The sequence below is a fragment of the Sinocyclocheilus anshuiensis genome, unplaced genomic scaffold, assembly GCF_001515605.1.
Source record: "Sinocyclocheilus anshuiensis isolate Anshui unplaced genomic scaffold, SAMN03320099.WGS_v1.1 scaffold3274, whole genome shotgun sequence".
In the NCBI taxonomy this organism is placed as follows: domain Eukaryota; kingdom Metazoa; phylum Chordata; class Actinopteri; order Cypriniformes; family Cyprinidae; genus Sinocyclocheilus; species Sinocyclocheilus anshuiensis.
The window spans coordinates 702891-720018 of NW_015537940.1; the positions used below are offsets into that span (position 1 = coordinate 702891).

Below are 17128 nucleotides of genomic sequence, written 5' to 3' on the forward strand. Positions count from 1 at the left end.
CTCTCTCTCTCTCTCTCTCTCTCTCTCTCTCTCACACACACACACACACACACACACACGCACACACACATCAGAGCTTCCCATCCTCTGTGGATCATATGAAATATCCGGTATATTTCTCAAAATCCTTGAATTACCATCAGGATTAGTCACATGAGGTTATTAGCACAGATTAGTTTTAGTAAATAACAACATTTCCAAGTCACCTGCTTTGTTCAGTGCCACTGTTTTCTGAGCTGATTATGGTACTAAAATATTTCAACAACAAGTCCATCAGCCAGTTAGAGAGAAGTGAATAACTCCCTGGTGACCCCTACATTTTCTTTCTGTCTTTTTTCACATTCCTGGAGGGAAGGAAGAAAAAGAGACAGACAGACAGACAGACAGACGGATGGATGGATGGATGAACGGATGGATGGATGGATGGAAGGAAGGAAGGATATAATAAGGAAGGAAGATCAATGAAGAGAGGAAGAAAGTGAGGAAGAATAGGTTAATGAAGCAAGCATAGATTAAATAAGGAAGAATAGAATAATGAAGAAAGAATAGATTTATGAAGGAAGAAAGAAAGAAGGAAAATATATTCATGAAGGTAGAAAGAATAGATGAAGGAAGGAAGGAAGAACGAACAGATTGATAAAGGAAGAATAGATTCACAAAGAAATAATAGATTCATGAAGGAAGAAAAGAATAGATGAAGGAAAGAAGGAAGAAAGAACAGATTGATAAAGGAAAATAGATTCATGAAGGTAGAAAGAATAAGTTATTGATGGAAGAAAATAGATTCACAAAGAAAAAATAGATTCATGAAGGAAGAAAGAAAATTAAGAAAAATAGATTCATGAAGGTAAAGAGAATACATTAATGAAGAAAGAATAGATTCACACAGAAAGAACAGATTCACAGAGAAAGAATAGATTAAAAAATAGTTTCATGAAGAAAGAATAAATTCATGAAGGTAGAAAGATTAGATTAAGGAAGAAATGAAGAATTAGGGAAGAAAGGAAGTAAGGAAGAATAGATTAATGAAGAAAGGAAGAAAGAATGGATTTATAAAGGAAGAGTAGACTCGTGAAGGTAGAAAATAGATTCAAGAAGGAAGAAATTAAGAATAGGGAAGTAAGGAAGAATAGATTAATGAAAGGGGGAAGGAAGGTAGAATAGATTAATGAAAGAGGGAAGGAAGGAAGAATAGATGAATGAAAGAGGGAAGGAAGGAAGGAATGAAGGAAGAATAGATTAAGGAAGAAACAAATAATAGATTAAAGAAGGAAGAGTAGATTAATGAAGAAAGAAAGAATAGATTAAGGAAGCAATGAAAAACCCTGGCCCTAAGAAAAGTATAAGAGTTTAAGAAAAAGAATGGAAGGAAAGATTAAAGAAATGAAGGAGAGATTTAGAGAAGGAAGAAAGGACAGATATTAAAGAAGGGAGGATGTGAGATAGATCAAAGAGGAAATAATGAAGGCAGAAAGGAAGGAGAGAGAGGATGGGAGTGTGTGAACGCTGATCATGGCATTGGGCTGCAGTGTCATGGATGTGTGGGATGCTGGACAGAGTGTCCCGGTGCTCCTCTCTGTGAAAGAGCACACAGTGGGTGCACACATTCAGTGATCTTCCCCACCGCTTCATTCAGCCTCCACAGCTCCTCTTCCAGCCACTGGAAATGACACGGCAGTGCAGCTTCTCACCTCACGCTGAGACAAAGCCTCCCACGGCACCTTGGCAGGGTAATTAGAGCTCTACCTGCATTCAAGAGAAGTCATTACATCCTCAGAACTCTCGCCGTCTTCCCACTGTGTGATAAAGCCATCCCATTGTGAAAGATGGACGAAAATTCCCACAATGCACCACTGTTTTCCGACAGCTCTTTTCTTCCGGCAGCTTTGTAATAGAATGAAAACGGAACGATAATAAAAGCGTCCCGTGTGTCAGCGCCGAGCTCCCCTGTTGATCGGGCACTGTGTGGCACAGATGGCAAGATGACAGGCTTTATTTAGAGTTGGGCAGGTGGAGGATGGGCTCCACGTTTGGCCCCGGACAACCGGCTGCTGCTGATGAGTACTGTGTGCCGCTACATTAAGCATTAGTTCTGTGATGAAGTTTTTCACAGCAGCCCGAGCCAAAGGACGCAGAGTCTTTCAGAAAGAGAACTCCGCAAGGTCATTGGTACTTAAAGTCGCCCGGGAACGAGGAGAACTAAATCTCAGAATCAGACTTATGAGGATATCCTCAAAGTATGTGGTCCGCAAGTATGTTTGGGATCAGCACTTTGTGGGGGAATGGATGGAAAAGGAGAAAGGGAGGGGAGACTGTTAAACTGTTCAGAAAGAAGCTTCTGTGAGATTAGCTCAGTTCAGAACAAATGCCTCCAAGTTTCGATTCTGCAATACTCTGTGGGCTAGAAATTCATGCGGTGACACAACAAAACAAAGAAAATGTTATATTGATTTTGCGGCAAGAAGATTTTTTTTTTTTTTTTTTTTTTAATATACGTGATTTGTACTGCACACTTCACATAAACTTTACAACTTCTGAAATCTTTTACTGAGCTATTTGAAGGGATAGTTCACACAAAAATTAAAATGTAATTATTTACTCACCCTCATGTTGTTACAAAGCTGTATAACATACTTCCTTCAGTGGGAATGCAAAAGGCGACTTTTTTGGTTTTTTGTTTTGTTTGTCATGCACCCAATCAGTGGAGTCCAATGTTGTTTTCGGTGTTAATTCAGTTGTATTAATATTATATTAGATTATTTATTAGAATTACCTTTTTTTACATTTTCAGTTTTCATTTTAGTTCAAGATTTTTGTAATTTTGTTATGTGCTTTTGTCATTTTTATTAGTTTTTTTATTTCTTAAATTACTAAAACAAAATTAAATAAAAAAAATGTAAGTAATTTTACTTCAATTTAAACATTAATTCAGTTTAAACTTGTTTTAGTATTGAAGTTTTTTCATCTAATATTTATATTTTATTTTATTTCAGCTTTTTTTTAATTAATAAAAATGATACTTGATAGTTTGTTTTATTTAACAATAACAACATTTGTTGTTTTGGTCCCCATCGACTGTCATTATATGGACAACAGTTCTTCAAAATATCTTCTTTAAACCCCAAACTGAAAATTGTCCTCATTTTGTTATTACTCCCATGTTACTCCAAACCTGTATGACTTTCATTCTGCTGTGGAACATAAAAGAAAATATTTTTAAGAATGTCTTGGAAGTCAGTGAGGTCCAAAACAATCACGGTGGACCCCACAGACAAAAAATGTTGTCTTATTTTGTGTTTAACAGAAGAAAGAAAAATCATCAAGGTTATTAATGACATGAGAATGATGACAGAATTTTCTTTTTTGGATGAACTATCCCTTTATTGATATTTTACACAATGGAAATATGTTGAACCCTCTTATTAAATGCATGTTTTCCTGATTTAAAATGCATTTTATGGATATTTCTCATGCGTAACTCTGTTGCCCCCTTCCAATACAACCACAGGAAAGACCTCACCCACAAGCGCCAGCACAACCAATCAGGGACCAGCTCTGCCTAAAGTCAAGGGTGCCTCTGAGACAGGTATCCGCCCCGAGGAGGGGAGGCGGGGAGGGCAGGGTTCTCCTGACTTGAAGCCAGGCAGTGTGGAGATGGAGGGTAAGGGGGTGGGGAGAGGCCCTTGACCCATTGTCTGTCTTCTAGCTTCGCTTTATCCCAAGTTGAAACTTTTCTAGCGCTGTATTGGATTCTGCTGCATGGCCCCACAGCTGCACACAACACAAATACACTCACAAAGAAACAAAAATAAAAGAATCCCAAAAATCTAAGTAAAGTGCACACTCATACACACCAACTTGGAGAGACAAACAAATTCTCTTTCTTAAAAAAACCCCTTTGAGTCAGGCAATCTGCGAGTCTGTGTTCATCTCATTCGACCTTCCCTGTTGTTCCTGCTAGACAAACAAAAAGAACGAATTGTCTGCAGCCACTCATGTGTCCCTGGCTGAAGTTCGCTAGAATCCAGCAAAATTATCATAAATCCTGCAACTACCGCTATGATCATCCACTCAGCCTGTAATGAGAAGCACCAGCAGTCGATAAATAAGCAGTGACTACAGGCCCACTGGCAGACGCCGCCTGATAGAAATTTCCAGCGTGCAATCTATTCAGACACTCGGTCAAGAGCAGTCGCATGCTCGTGCAATCAAACGACCCACAGACAGGAGAGGTTCGGCGGTTTAGTCACAACGTACCTTATATCTCCCTCTCTGCACCTCTCAACTCATCTCTCGATTTCAATATCCCTGTTGTTGAGAGGTAATGTGTTAATACACACGGAGTATTGTGAACCTCAGAGGGCTGATGGTTTTTCACACCCTGCCTTTATGTGGCATTATTTATTCTAGCTGATGAAATTAAAATTATACAACAGCTGCTTCCAGTTAAAGCAACAGTTCCTTATCTGTTTTCGGCATTTCAGACCAGAGTATGTAAAGATGCTGAGTGGATAGTTTGTCACAGTTTTAGTCTTTCAATCAAAATATCCTTTAAGTTTATTTAATATTTTGTACTAAAATATTTGTTTGGTGAAAAAAATAAAGTAAAATTATTATTCAAATATTCTGTATATTAATTTAAACGTATTTGCATGTAGCAAAAATGTAAAAATAATATTCATTATTTTATAATTAAAAATAATGTAAAAATAATTTTTGCTAAAATAATTTTATGATTGCACCATTAGAATTATGTCTTTATTAGGGCTGTTAATCTTTGGGTAGACAGCGAATCGATTCGATTCATGATTCATAGGTTTTCGATTCGATTCAAGAACGATTTTTGCAAATTAGGTAGAAAATGGTAGAAAATATACTTTATGGTTTCTGTACTGTACTGCATCATTCATAAATTGTATTTATTTATTGTGTTTATTGTCTTAACGTTTCAGTTCATTCTGCTTTTTATTCAGCTTAGCTGCAGATATAGCCTGGCACGTCTTAAGTTCTATGAGCGCGAGATCAATGCTCTTTCAGTGCGAAAACTTCTTTCTCATTTTCATCAAATAAAATGCTATAGTATTTAACTTTTCCTCTCCATCGGCGAATGATGATCCTGAAAGAAAACGCGCCCAATATCTGTTTGCTACAGCAACGAACGCTACTTTCATGCATCTGATTATCTCAGATAAACCTTGCGCTCTTATTTCAAGGTTGTTGTTAATGCTGTGGTTATTTTAACAGTTTCCTTCATACATTCGATTCAACGACATTGTTAAAACACATTTATCATTCAATGGAACTGTGTGTATGCTTTAGACACTTAAATTTTTGCTCCGTCCATGCAATAAATGCGCAGCCTTCGACTGCTCCGGTAATGTCGTCGGTATGACCGAGAGCCATTGAAAAACTACAGAAAAATAAAACTACTTCACTTTAGCATTACTGGCCACGAGTAGGCTACTAAGGAGGGATCACACATCAGCTGCTCAAAAAATGTGTCAGTGAGACGAACTGAGCTCGAGCGCAATCCTGTGACAATCACAGGCGGTAAATAGTGGAGCGTGAGAAGGAGAGATGCGAGCACAGACACTGTTCAAGGGCTCCATTAATTCGTGCTTGTAGTAATGTAATGTGTATATATATTTTGAAAGCATTGAATCGCTATAGAAATCGCGATTCATTCTATTCTTAGCGTTTTAAATCGATTACTGTCCGAAATCGACGATTCACGATTCAAAAATCCATGTTCAAGATCGATGCATATGCATCGTCAGGGTTTGTAATCGATGCATCGAGAAAAAGAGTGAATCGTTACACCCCTAGTCTTTATGCTTTATTCATTGTCAGTGTCTCAAGCATGTTTTAACAGAAAGAGCATATTCACAATGTGACTTACAGTACAAATTCTTCACATGCTATTTTGTCATTTTGTGCAGATGTAAGCTGTAATATTTAATTAATGTTGATTAATCTCATTAATAGGATGTGTTTGGGTGAGTTAATCCCGTTAGAAAAGCACTTCAGTTTACCGGTGTTCATTCATTATTCAAATTCAGCTCAAGCTTCATTCAGCAATATTATTGACTATTATTGGATCATTCGAAACAGTTATATAGATCTTTCCTCTTCAAAAACATTGTTAGTGCATTGTTAATGTCTGGTGTGATTTTTTTCTCCTTTATATTTTTGTAAACGGTATCTTTTATTTAAAATATATTCATTGTATATTAATAATCTTTGTGATATTTTTGTCATCTTCATTACGAAAAAAAAAATTCAGTAATTTCATTGACCAAATTAAATAGCTAGATCTCAACTCAAGTCAATAATATTAGCTGTGAGTTCAAATGTAATTTGCTAATGATTCAGTCTTTACCTTTATTCACAGTCTGCGTCATCACGGTTTATTTTAGTGCACAGGGTCAGAGTCAAGCGATCCATTCCATTCCTACAGCTTTAGGTAGTGTTGACTTTAGCATGTGTGGGTGAATCTCTCTCCCTCTATATACAGTATATATAAAAGGAGAGCGATAATGATGTCTGCCGAAACTAAACCTCTGTTTGTTCTGAGGTGGTGGCTGCCGAGTCCATCCGCTCGTTAATGTTATTTTAAACACACCTTCTCGCAGGTCATTCACACACTCCAATAAGTGTTATGATGGCAGGAACTCTGGCCCCCTGATAATTTGCGTGAGTGTTGGAGGACGGACTGCCATGAGGGGGTGGGCGGATTCTGAAACTCATTAAAACACAGTCAAAGATGAACTGACGATGAACTCCGGGCTGAAGATGCATTCAGTCCTGCAGAGAGGCTATTAATACTGTGGCAGGGGGAGAAACAAAGAGAGGGCCTGAGGTTTAGGGAGTCGGCGATGGATGGAAACATGTTGAAATTGGGTAGAAGACATCGAGGCTTCCACATCAAGGAAGTGGAAAGATAATAGAAAAAGACGGAGTGAGAAATCTGCTGATTTTGAATCCAGTCACACCCAAACGAGAAAATCCACTCTGCAAAGGCAGGTGTGGTAACTGCTTTAATCGACTTTATAGGAGCTCTGCTCCCGAAAAGAGCAAAGTGACGTCCTTCTCATTAAAGTGTTTCACTTGTAAATGTCACAGTCAGCCTTCCGCCCATGTAGCCAGAGCCAGGTAATAATGTCCATCACCAAAGGTCACAAAAAATAGATCCCGTTTTCCCCCGAAATTTTCTCTTTATATCAACCCAGCACCAATGTTCCCTCTAAGCTGCGTGCGTGCACGGCCGCGCAGAGGAAATGATGTGCCGCACACACGCATAAATGAGTTGGGAAAGCCATATGCGAAAGCAAATTAATTGCAATGCTCGGGTAAACCGCTATAGAGTTGATATAGAGTTAGAACCGGTGAATGCGGTTTACAGGTTTCATAGAAAGAGAATGATGTGCGCCAAATGAGTCGCTGTAGAAACCGAATATTTGAATGGTTGCGGACGAAATAGCTCAAATCTAGAGCCAGCGCAAACGCAATGACATGTGAAATAAAACGTCATGTATTAAAGAAGAGTGGCTTGATTAAGTGCTGGAAATAGTGGATGATGAGCACAGAACGGTAACAACTCTCAGAGACATTTACAGTCACACACAGGTGTATTGTGCTAACTGTACTTCATAGGGATGTTTAGATAGCTATAGAATATTTTTAAATATTTAACTTGCAGATCTCAGTTTAAATGCTTCAGTTTGTTTTGATATTATATTATGTTAGGCCTATATTATAAACCTAATAGTTTTTTAATGGAGTCTCTTGTGCTCATCAAGGATGTATTTATTTAATCGAAAATACAGAAAAAAACAGTAATATTGTGAAACATTATTGCAATTTCTAATATTGGTTTCCTATTTTAATATACTTTAAAATATAATTTATTCCCGTGAAGCAAAGCTGAATTTTCAGCATCATTACTCCAGTCTTCAGTGCCATATGATCCTTCAGAAATCATTCTAATATGCTGATTTATTATCAGTGTTGAAACAGTTTTGCTGCTTAATTTTTTTATTTTTTATTTTTTGGAACCTATGATAGTTTTTTTCTTTGATTCTTTGATTAATAAAAAGTTTAAAAAGAACAGCATTTATTCAAAATAGAAATCTTTTTCTAAAAATATAAGTCTTTACTATCACTTTTTATCCATTTAACACATTCTTGCTGAATAAAAGTATTCATTTCTTTTAAAAAAAAAAAGAAAAAAATTACTGACCACAAACTTTTGAATAGTATTGTATATTGTAACACAAAATTTCTATTTTGAATAAACACTGTTCTTTTTAACTTTTTATTTAGCAAAGAATCCTGAAAAAATATCACAGGTCCCAAAAAAATATTAAGCAGCACAACTGTTTCCAACATTGATTATAAATCAGCATATTAGAATGATTTGTGAAGGATCATGTGACACTGAAGACTGGAGTAATGATGCTGAAAATTCAGCTTTGCTTCATAGGAATAAATTATATTGTAAAGTATATTAAAATAGAAAACTTTTATTTTAAATTGCAATAATATTTCACAATATTATTTTGTGAAATAATATTCAGTATTTTTATCAAATAGATACAGCCTTGATGAGCATAAGAAACTTTTTTAATAAACATTATTGATCCCAAACTTTTGAATGGCAGTGTATTATACTGTAAAAAAAAAAAAACGTTTTCTCAGGTAACCTAAAATGTACATCATTTAGTCACGGGTCAAATTAAATACAAATAGCACATTAAAGTTAGAAGTTACACACTTTTTGTGTGTGCGTGCTGTACAGGTCTGGTATAAAGAATGTTTTTGCTCAAGTGGCCGAAATGTCCGCCCAATAGAGAAAAGTATTGCTCAGCAAGAAAAAAAATTAAAGGGAACATTGCCCAGCACATGCCCTGACACATGCAGACTCAACACACGGGCTATTAAATAGTGCACACACACACACATACACTAGTTATTTCTAAAGAACTGTGGGCTCATACGGTGCTCGAATCCATATAATGCGCTTCCTAAAACCCTCTGCCCCCCTCTCCTTTTCCTTGCCCTTTCCCTCTCTTCCTCTGGTCCTTCTGACTGGAGAGATGTAGTGCTCTGTTAACCTGCCTGTTTTTCAGACTAATGCTTCACCTTCTTAAGTTCTAAAGCCTCTCTTATTTACCCCTCTGGGTTTAGTTTAGAGTCTCATAAAGCCTGAGCTCTATAGTCCGACTTTAGGATTATGGCCTTCAGCTTTTTTAGTTCTTCTAGAACTGTCTATTGACTCTTTCTTTTTTTTAGTCTCAAATAGTTCATAATTTTCTTTTAAGGTTTAGAGATACTTGAGCAACTCAGGCTTCAGAGTGAGGCTGTAGCGAGTTTCCCGCATGCTTGTTTGCTTCTCTAGGGTCGTAAGATCTCGAGCTTGACCAGCCGCTGGCTTCCATTGAGTTTTCACATTTGTTTCCCTATCTGCTTGTGTGGTGTGTTTTAAAAAGTATGTGTGAACCTGCTGCATGAATCTAACGCCATCTCTCGATTGAAAGCGCGTTTTCAGTTTGCTGAAGAGAAGAGTCGCTCTCTTATCAGATACCTGCTTTATTCAGCTTTGAATACATGATGCATCATATTATGCATGATGTTTTGAAATGTTATATCCTGTCAAATGTGTTGACTTTAGTGGATTCTAAAGGTCCTTTCACATGATTCACATCAACCTTATCCAATGAATTGAAATCTGCAGGGTTACCCCTGGTAATGTCTCGCAGTGAAACTTGTTCACTGCTAGCCTCTTGAAGCACATGATTACTGGACAGTTTGCATGAGGCATCATTACATGGATGGTATTGTCACAAAAATTACTTATACAGCAACCTCAAAGGAATGTGGCATTTAGAGGAAAAAGGCATTACTTTTTATTATATTATTTAAAATTTATTTTATATTATTTATACATTTATTTAAAATATATAAAACGTATATGATATAAAATGCCTTTTTTAAATGATAACAAAATAATAGTAACACCAAATCAAAACAATTGCTTGGACTTTTTTGTTTTAAGCTCAAATGCATGTTAACCTGTTCATTTGCTAACAATATATGGTTTAAATATTTAATAAACCATATATAATAAACCATATAATAATGTTTTTCTTGCTAGAAGTCTCTCCTCCATGACAGTATCCACATTGTTTTCACATGAAAGTAAAAAACGGCACATGCGCTTCTGTTGAGATCAAGCCCTGATGCCAATTATGTGAAAAGGACTTAATTGATAGATATATATATATAATTAATATACTTTATGAAGGATGCTAATGTATTAAAGTGTTAATAATACTATTTCCATGTCAATTCCTGTCAAATCATTTACCTGCCAGAAAAATGACTTCATAAAATCTTCTGCAGAATCTATCAAATAAAGCATTTAGGGGACAAGAACGCTGAGCTGAAAATGCAAATCTATTCAGACAGAATATATTCTCATTTCCTGCATTCACGGATTTCAGATGTGCTCAATTATTTACTTCTGTTTGCTGTTCTCTGTGTACCTGCTCATATTGTCAAATATATTCCACCATGAGGTAAAGTAATACTCATCCGTGTTTAATTTTCCAGTGAATTTTGCACTTCTGTGTGGAGATTAGATGATGTCAGTCACTTTTTGCCTGAATTAATTTGCTCCCATTTTTGGCATTTACTTGGATTGAACTAGATACAAAAGGGCTTGATTTCAACTTCTCATGGCCCTCAATAAAGCCGTCTGGAAAGTTCTACAGACAATGCAAAATTGTTCAGCAGTGAATTTGTAAAAGCCTTTCAGCTGAGACCCCACAGACATTCATTTCTAGTTCTGAAGGCTGATTTTTTTCCCATATTCTTGATGGTATACAAATTCAAGTTGAAGCTTTTTAAAATTTAAAATGTTTAATCCCCTGAACTACACAACTAGTGCTACTACTAAAGATCCTGTTGTTTTGAAAAAGTAATATCAGTTACTTGAGCAAAAGCAAAAAAAAAAACATCTGCGTGATTAAAAGAACTGCACTCTTCCCAGCTTTGGGATTTCGGTATGTCCTGCTTATTCCACATGCAGCCCGGGAAAAATTATTTATGACAGCATTGCTGCTTTCACATCAGTGCAAAAACACTAGAGGTAATTGGGTAATCAAGAAGAGAGACTATTGAATGCCCTGAAAAACTGTTTTCAAAACTGAAAACAGAGAACCTTAAGACCTGCATAGATATAGTCTCCCAGAAAAAGGCTGTTTTCTTCTCACCTTTGTTCTGAGATAAAGAGCATAAACTGAACAACAATAGCCCTTGAAGCTCTGTGACTCCTAGTATCCCACTATCACCAAATGGGCCTGATCTATTCAGTGATATCAAATTTATGGTGCATAAAAAGTTCCATTCCCGAGCCTTTCACAGGCAATCAGCCACACACAGAGAGCGAGAGAAAAGGATAGACACCAACAAAGCATTTAAAGAAACAAGGGTTTGTGTGTGAACATGTTAAAAGGATAGTTCACCCAAACATTCAAATTCTTTCGTTGTTTACCTGTATAAATTTGTTGGACAAAACATTCTTCAAGATACCTTTGATGTTCCACAGAAAAATGTCATATAGGTTTGGAGCAACATAAGGGTGAATAAATGATGACAGAATTCTCATATTTGGGTGAAGTATCCCTTTATGGAGTACAAAAAAAAAAATTATATTTCTCATGATTTTACCATTAGCCCACAGCAGTGCATTTAATGATGTTATACTCATAGGTGATATTTCACACTTGTTGAGCTTCACTAATAATAAAATTCTGCCATCCTAATGACTTTTGATAAAAGTCCCATCTAAAAGTAAATTATATATAAATTTGCCATTAAAAATCCCTTTGGCCAGCTAGTTTCTCCATATTTTACAGATAAACAATAGCCTGACTGAGATTACGTGTGTTCTGAACATGGAGACTTATGCTGCTGCTCTTGCAAAGGTTCAAACAGTTTCAGCTGAGGCCAAAACAGCAGCAGTTTTAATGTCATTCTTATATAAATGGTGATAACCAAATTTTACACCATTTCTGTAATCTTAAATGAACATGTTAACTTTGGCAGCCCTATAGTATTTACACGCTTATTTTTTAGCAGAGCTTTGAGAGATTGCTAACAGGTCTGCTTTCAATTAAACACACTTTTTTTGCCCTCCAGCTTTTTATGGATGTCTCCAGCACTTCTTTCTCCCACTCTCCAGTTCTTTGCGAAGGAGTTACTAGGGTTTTGACAGAGGCCTACACAATCTCTCACACAGCCGAAAGGAAGATTGAAAGACTTAGTTTTCACCACTGAAAATCTGTCACTCATTTCTCCCCACCACTTCACTCTATCAACCTCTTTTCTTCTCACCCACTCTCTTACTCAGTACCATTCATTTTTTTCTCTCCTCTCCTTTCTCAATAAATCTGTCATTCTCCTTTTTTTTTTACAGTAGTCATCTTCTTCAGTTCTCTCTATCCCTTTTCTCTCCTCTTCATGCTCATTCTCTCTTTCTTTGAGTCATTGAGGAGTTATTGGATTTTTGACAGAGGCCTATACAATCCCTTGCACAGCCAGGAGAAAGTGAAAGCACCTCCCTCTCCTCTCTTCCCCACCCACTCTCATACTTTCAGTACTACCATGTTCATTTTCATTCTTTATTATTATTATTATTATTAATTGTATTTTTTTTTACTTTTACTATGTACTTTGTAATTTTTAAATATATACTTTAGTTTTTTTGTTTTATTTTCTTTCATTTGTTCATAATTTGTTTTTATTTCTCTAATGTCGTTTTTTTTTTTTTTTTACTGATGATCATCTTGTTTGCATGGCCCTGAAAATAACTGACCCAGTTACAAAGCCAACTAGATATATGTTTAAAGTTCATTTATTTTCAGTTTGTGTGTCAGTGAAAACTCTACTAAAACTCTAACTATTGTTAGCTTGAATAAACTGCATTGTTATAAAGTGTTAGCATGCATTCAGCCTTGTATTTTATTTTGGTACTGATAAATTAATATTAAGATTTGATATCTAATTTGTGCTTTCAAAAATTACCTTTGGAAGTATTTGTCCTTGTGTTTGTACTAGTGTACTGTACAAAAAATGAAAGAGGACTGCAAACCTGTTGTGACACTAAACGTGTGTTTGTGAGTCACCCATCACGTAGCATATGCCTGCCCTCGGTGCTTCCCAGGGGCCAAAGACAGTTTATAGACCAGCAGAAAGCAGACGAATGAGTCAGAGAAAGATAAAGGTTCCTTCTATTATTCATAACATAACATAACATCTTCCAGTAAATTTGCACACAAGTCTGTTATAGCTTACAAGAAAATGAGGCAAACTCTGACAGGTCTATTAGAAGTTTTATTCAGTTGTATGTAAACATTAAACATGTCAGTTATGATGCCTCAGAAACTCCATCTTATTAAAACAACAACAACAAAACCGTTACATGCTTCCAATAACTATTCTGTGAGACCAGGAGAAGTATGCACACTAGGCTACTCTTTTAGAAGTTATCTTCGCTATAACTCATTCTGGTTTGCATCTATAAACCGTTAAGTAGAAACATTTTTACAGGAGAGAATTGAGTTTGGCGGGAAGCTTTCCTCCTGTTGTAGCTAGCTTAGCACAGTTGCTGTCCTGCTAATGTGTTTGTGTTGATGCCTGAAGGAAGATTATCCTTGTTTTTCTCACATAGAGTTATTATGCATTCATAGTTGTATTTTTTGCTTGCAGCAGCTAGAAAAAGCACAATATAGCGCCTCTCTCTCGCTCTCTCCCTAACTCGATAACTCGCTAACGGTGGTCCACCCACTCTGTTCTTACACTGTGTTGGGTTTGCCATTGCTGTTCGCTGACGTGAGCATCAGTAAGACTTCGTTGGCCTTGCCAAAAGTCTTAAGCAACTAATAACATCTTGCTTGTAACATCTATCTTTAGTTTTGCACCTCTGCAGTCTGCAACAAATGTTGCCCTAGCTTTGATTAGCAAGTTACAATTAGCAAGCAGCGTTTATTTAGCGTTTTTTAATCTAGTTTTACTAGCTTTCTTAGTTATCTAGCTTTTATATATTTACTATTTGTTCATTTTAATCTTCATATCCATCTGTGCATATGTCTTGCTTTCTTTCACTTCTCGTCACTTTCATGGCTGTGATGTGTATAAAAAGATTGGTTGCGTTTACAAAACTAGGACAAGCCATTTTAAATGTGCTGCCTAAATTTTCAGTTTTGATAAGTAATACATCAACACTGTAAAGGAATCTGTGCTCATCAAGTAATTTCAAAGGCTCTTTGATGTTGTATTAAAATGAATCAAGACATAACATTTCAGTTCTTAGCTGACACTTTTTAATACCTTTTTGTAAAATACTCTCAATGTAAAATACCTCTTAACAGCAGATTTTTCCATTTACTGGCTCTCTTAGAAACAAAGAAGAACAGAAAAATGAGAAAAACAAGGAAAGGCTGACTGCGCAGATGGCAGTGGGAGTTACTAATTATCTGAGCGTGCACATGTTACTGAAATCACCTCTACCCTCAGCTCATTAAGACCGTAAGATGGTCTGTGCATTTATTTTAATTTGCAGTCACTGAAAACATCTCCATATCATTTTCGCACCACCTTAACGCCATATGCAGCTCAATGTAGAACAGCACAATCAGCTGTGAGTCAAGCACATAGCACTGCTGCTCTTGAGACTGTGGCTAATGAGAGAACCACTTTAGCTCCCTACAAGACCATTAGCAATTGTTCTTGAGGCTCTAGAGTTATTTGATGTTGAACCAATGAGCATTTGCAGATTGATTCAGAACGGCCCGCTCAGCCAGCGCTCTGCTTTGTTTGTCAGCAGTTTCTAAAATGCATAGAAGTCTACTAAGAACTCTGCAGACTCACTCTGATAAAAGCTAACCTAACTGGCACCTCACTGTGTCTTTACAGTGCACTCATCTTGCTCTCTTCCCCTCTCTGCAGGAGTGCGCCAACCCCCTGAGGTAGATAAGTCCAACCACAGTGTTCACTACACTCTGCTCATTGCGTGTGTCCTGGTGGCGTTTGTCCTGGGAGCTTTCCTCTCCGGATTCCTCGTTTCCTGTTACTGCAACCACAACGTGAACAAGACCAAAAGGCTGTCGAAAGATCTAGAAGCACCAATCCCGCATGCTCTATCCTTGCGCAGCCTGGCCAAGCTAAATGGCTTGCTGGAGAGCCAAAACAAGGACGAGAAGCTGGAGGTATCCTCCCCCAAACTCTATAACTCTTTCTTTGCGAATGGAAAAGAGCAGGCGCATCGCAGGAATGGCCATCATGCTGCCATGACAGAACTCATTCACCCACATCATCACCACTCCACAGAGCTCTCTGGCCTTCCGACGCCTGATTCGACACCAGAGCTCCCGATCAAGAGTATGAAGGCCTTCAAGAACCAATGGGAGAAGAATCAAAACTGCAATAACGCTAAAGAACCCAAGTCCCATAACATGGGAGCATCTCGGCCGACCACTGGGATGCAGCATCAGATTTTCCCCTTCTCCCAAGGACTGACCAGCGGACAAGTACTAGGTACCTCAGCACACATGGAGGAACGCAAAGTCTACAATGCGGAGCGTGTGGCAAGCCAGCCGTATCACTGCTACCCGCACAAGATTGTGGATGTCACCTCGCTTGATGAGCTTCTGCAACACATTCACGAAATTAATGTGGCTACGGGCAAGAGTCCCACTGTCCTCACCTCGTCCATGTCAGCCAACGCTGGTCAGATGGCGTTTGCAAACCGCGTACAGCCGCAGATCCCAGAAACGGAGTCTGCGCCGTACTATAGTTCCTCCACTCTTCCTCGGGACAGTCTTACTCGCCGCATGGATGTCCCACCAGAGATTCCTCATCATCATCAATCCACTGTGGAGAGAGTGTCCCGTCACCAGTTTCAACGCCACTCTTTGATTACCACTCCCAAGATGCCCAGTGGGGGCGTAGTGCCACGGCAGCACAGCTTCAACCAACGTAGCGCCCATCAGCCCCTGCTGCTCTCCCGAATGAACTCTAACGGCAGCAGTTCGGGTTGCGATGTATGGCACCCACTCATCCCTAACGGATACCTAACTCGCCAGCATAGCTACAGTGAGCAGCTGGAAGTCCACCGTGGAGCTATTGTCCGTCGGACAGCCTCACTCAAGCCCGACGTCCCACCCAAACCGTTGTTCATCCCTGCTAGCTCGCCTGTCAACCAGGCAGGGAAGTTCAACTACTGAACGACAGAGAAGAAAAGCCTGTGGTTTTTCGTAAAAGGCTACTCGACCTCTCAGAATTGATTGTGGTCTAGAACAGTTAAAAGATTGGACAAAAAAAAAAGTTGCCTTTATGAGGGAACAAAAAAAATCCTCTGGAGATTGGCTGCCAGTGTTGTCGATTTTACATTTGAACTATGACCTGTTTTTCTCTGTTTCATGAATATATTTGTACCATATTGGTATTGTTCAGCTATTGGCCATTAGGAGAAGAGGAGTTACAGGAGTCCACCTAGATTTAGGCTGCCACAGTGATAAGTGTGTGTGGCTTTACGGTGTTACTTTGGACTGTCCGGACAGGTGTCACATATCCAAAACTCTGGACCTGAACTTTTGTCCGAACAAGTGTACACACCTTGTTTGATATTCTGATCTTTCTTGCGTTGGCTTAACTATTCTGTTGATGTAGAGTTGATGAACTGTGCTCATCCCAATTAGAAATGTGTATATATGCATGCGTGTGTGCGTGTGCGCGCGTGTGTGTGTGTGTGTGTGTATATATATATATATAAAATATATATGTATGTGTGTGTACATATACATACTAGGGGTGTAACGGTTCACAAAATTCATGGTTCGGTTCGATACGACACAGTGGTGTCATGGTTCGGTACGTTTTTGATTGCGGGGGGTAATTGGTTACGTCGCAATGTTGGAAATATTTCTGTTTTAAACCATGAAGGCGAGCCAATGGATATCACACAAGCACGCGTTTGCACACATGCAAATTTGCGCAAGTTATGCTGGTGAACTTCTTAATCTCAGTCAATTCACTATGCAGAAAGTAAAAGCGGAATGACGGAGCT

At 38.0% G+C, this 17128-nt stretch overlaps 1 protein-coding gene across 3 annotated transcripts in view; it reads left to right on the top strand.

Annotated features, from left to right (window-relative positions):
• The window catches only part of LOC107663405 (semaphorin-6D-like), a 173899-nt gene extending 157100 nt beyond the window's left edge, over positions 1 to 16799 (top strand). For all 3 annotated transcript variants that reach the window (XM_016453628.1, XM_016453637.1, XM_016453645.1), the window contains 2 exons: positions 3509 to 3661; positions 15010 to 16799. In XM_016453628.1, the coding sequence (XP_016309114.1) occupies positions 3509 to 3661; positions 15010 to 16286 (1430 nt within the window). In that variant the 3' untranslated portion in view covers positions 16287 to 16799. The remainder of the gene's footprint in view (positions 1 to 3508; positions 3662 to 15009) is intronic.
• Positions 16800 to 17128: the final 329 nt, after the last annotated feature.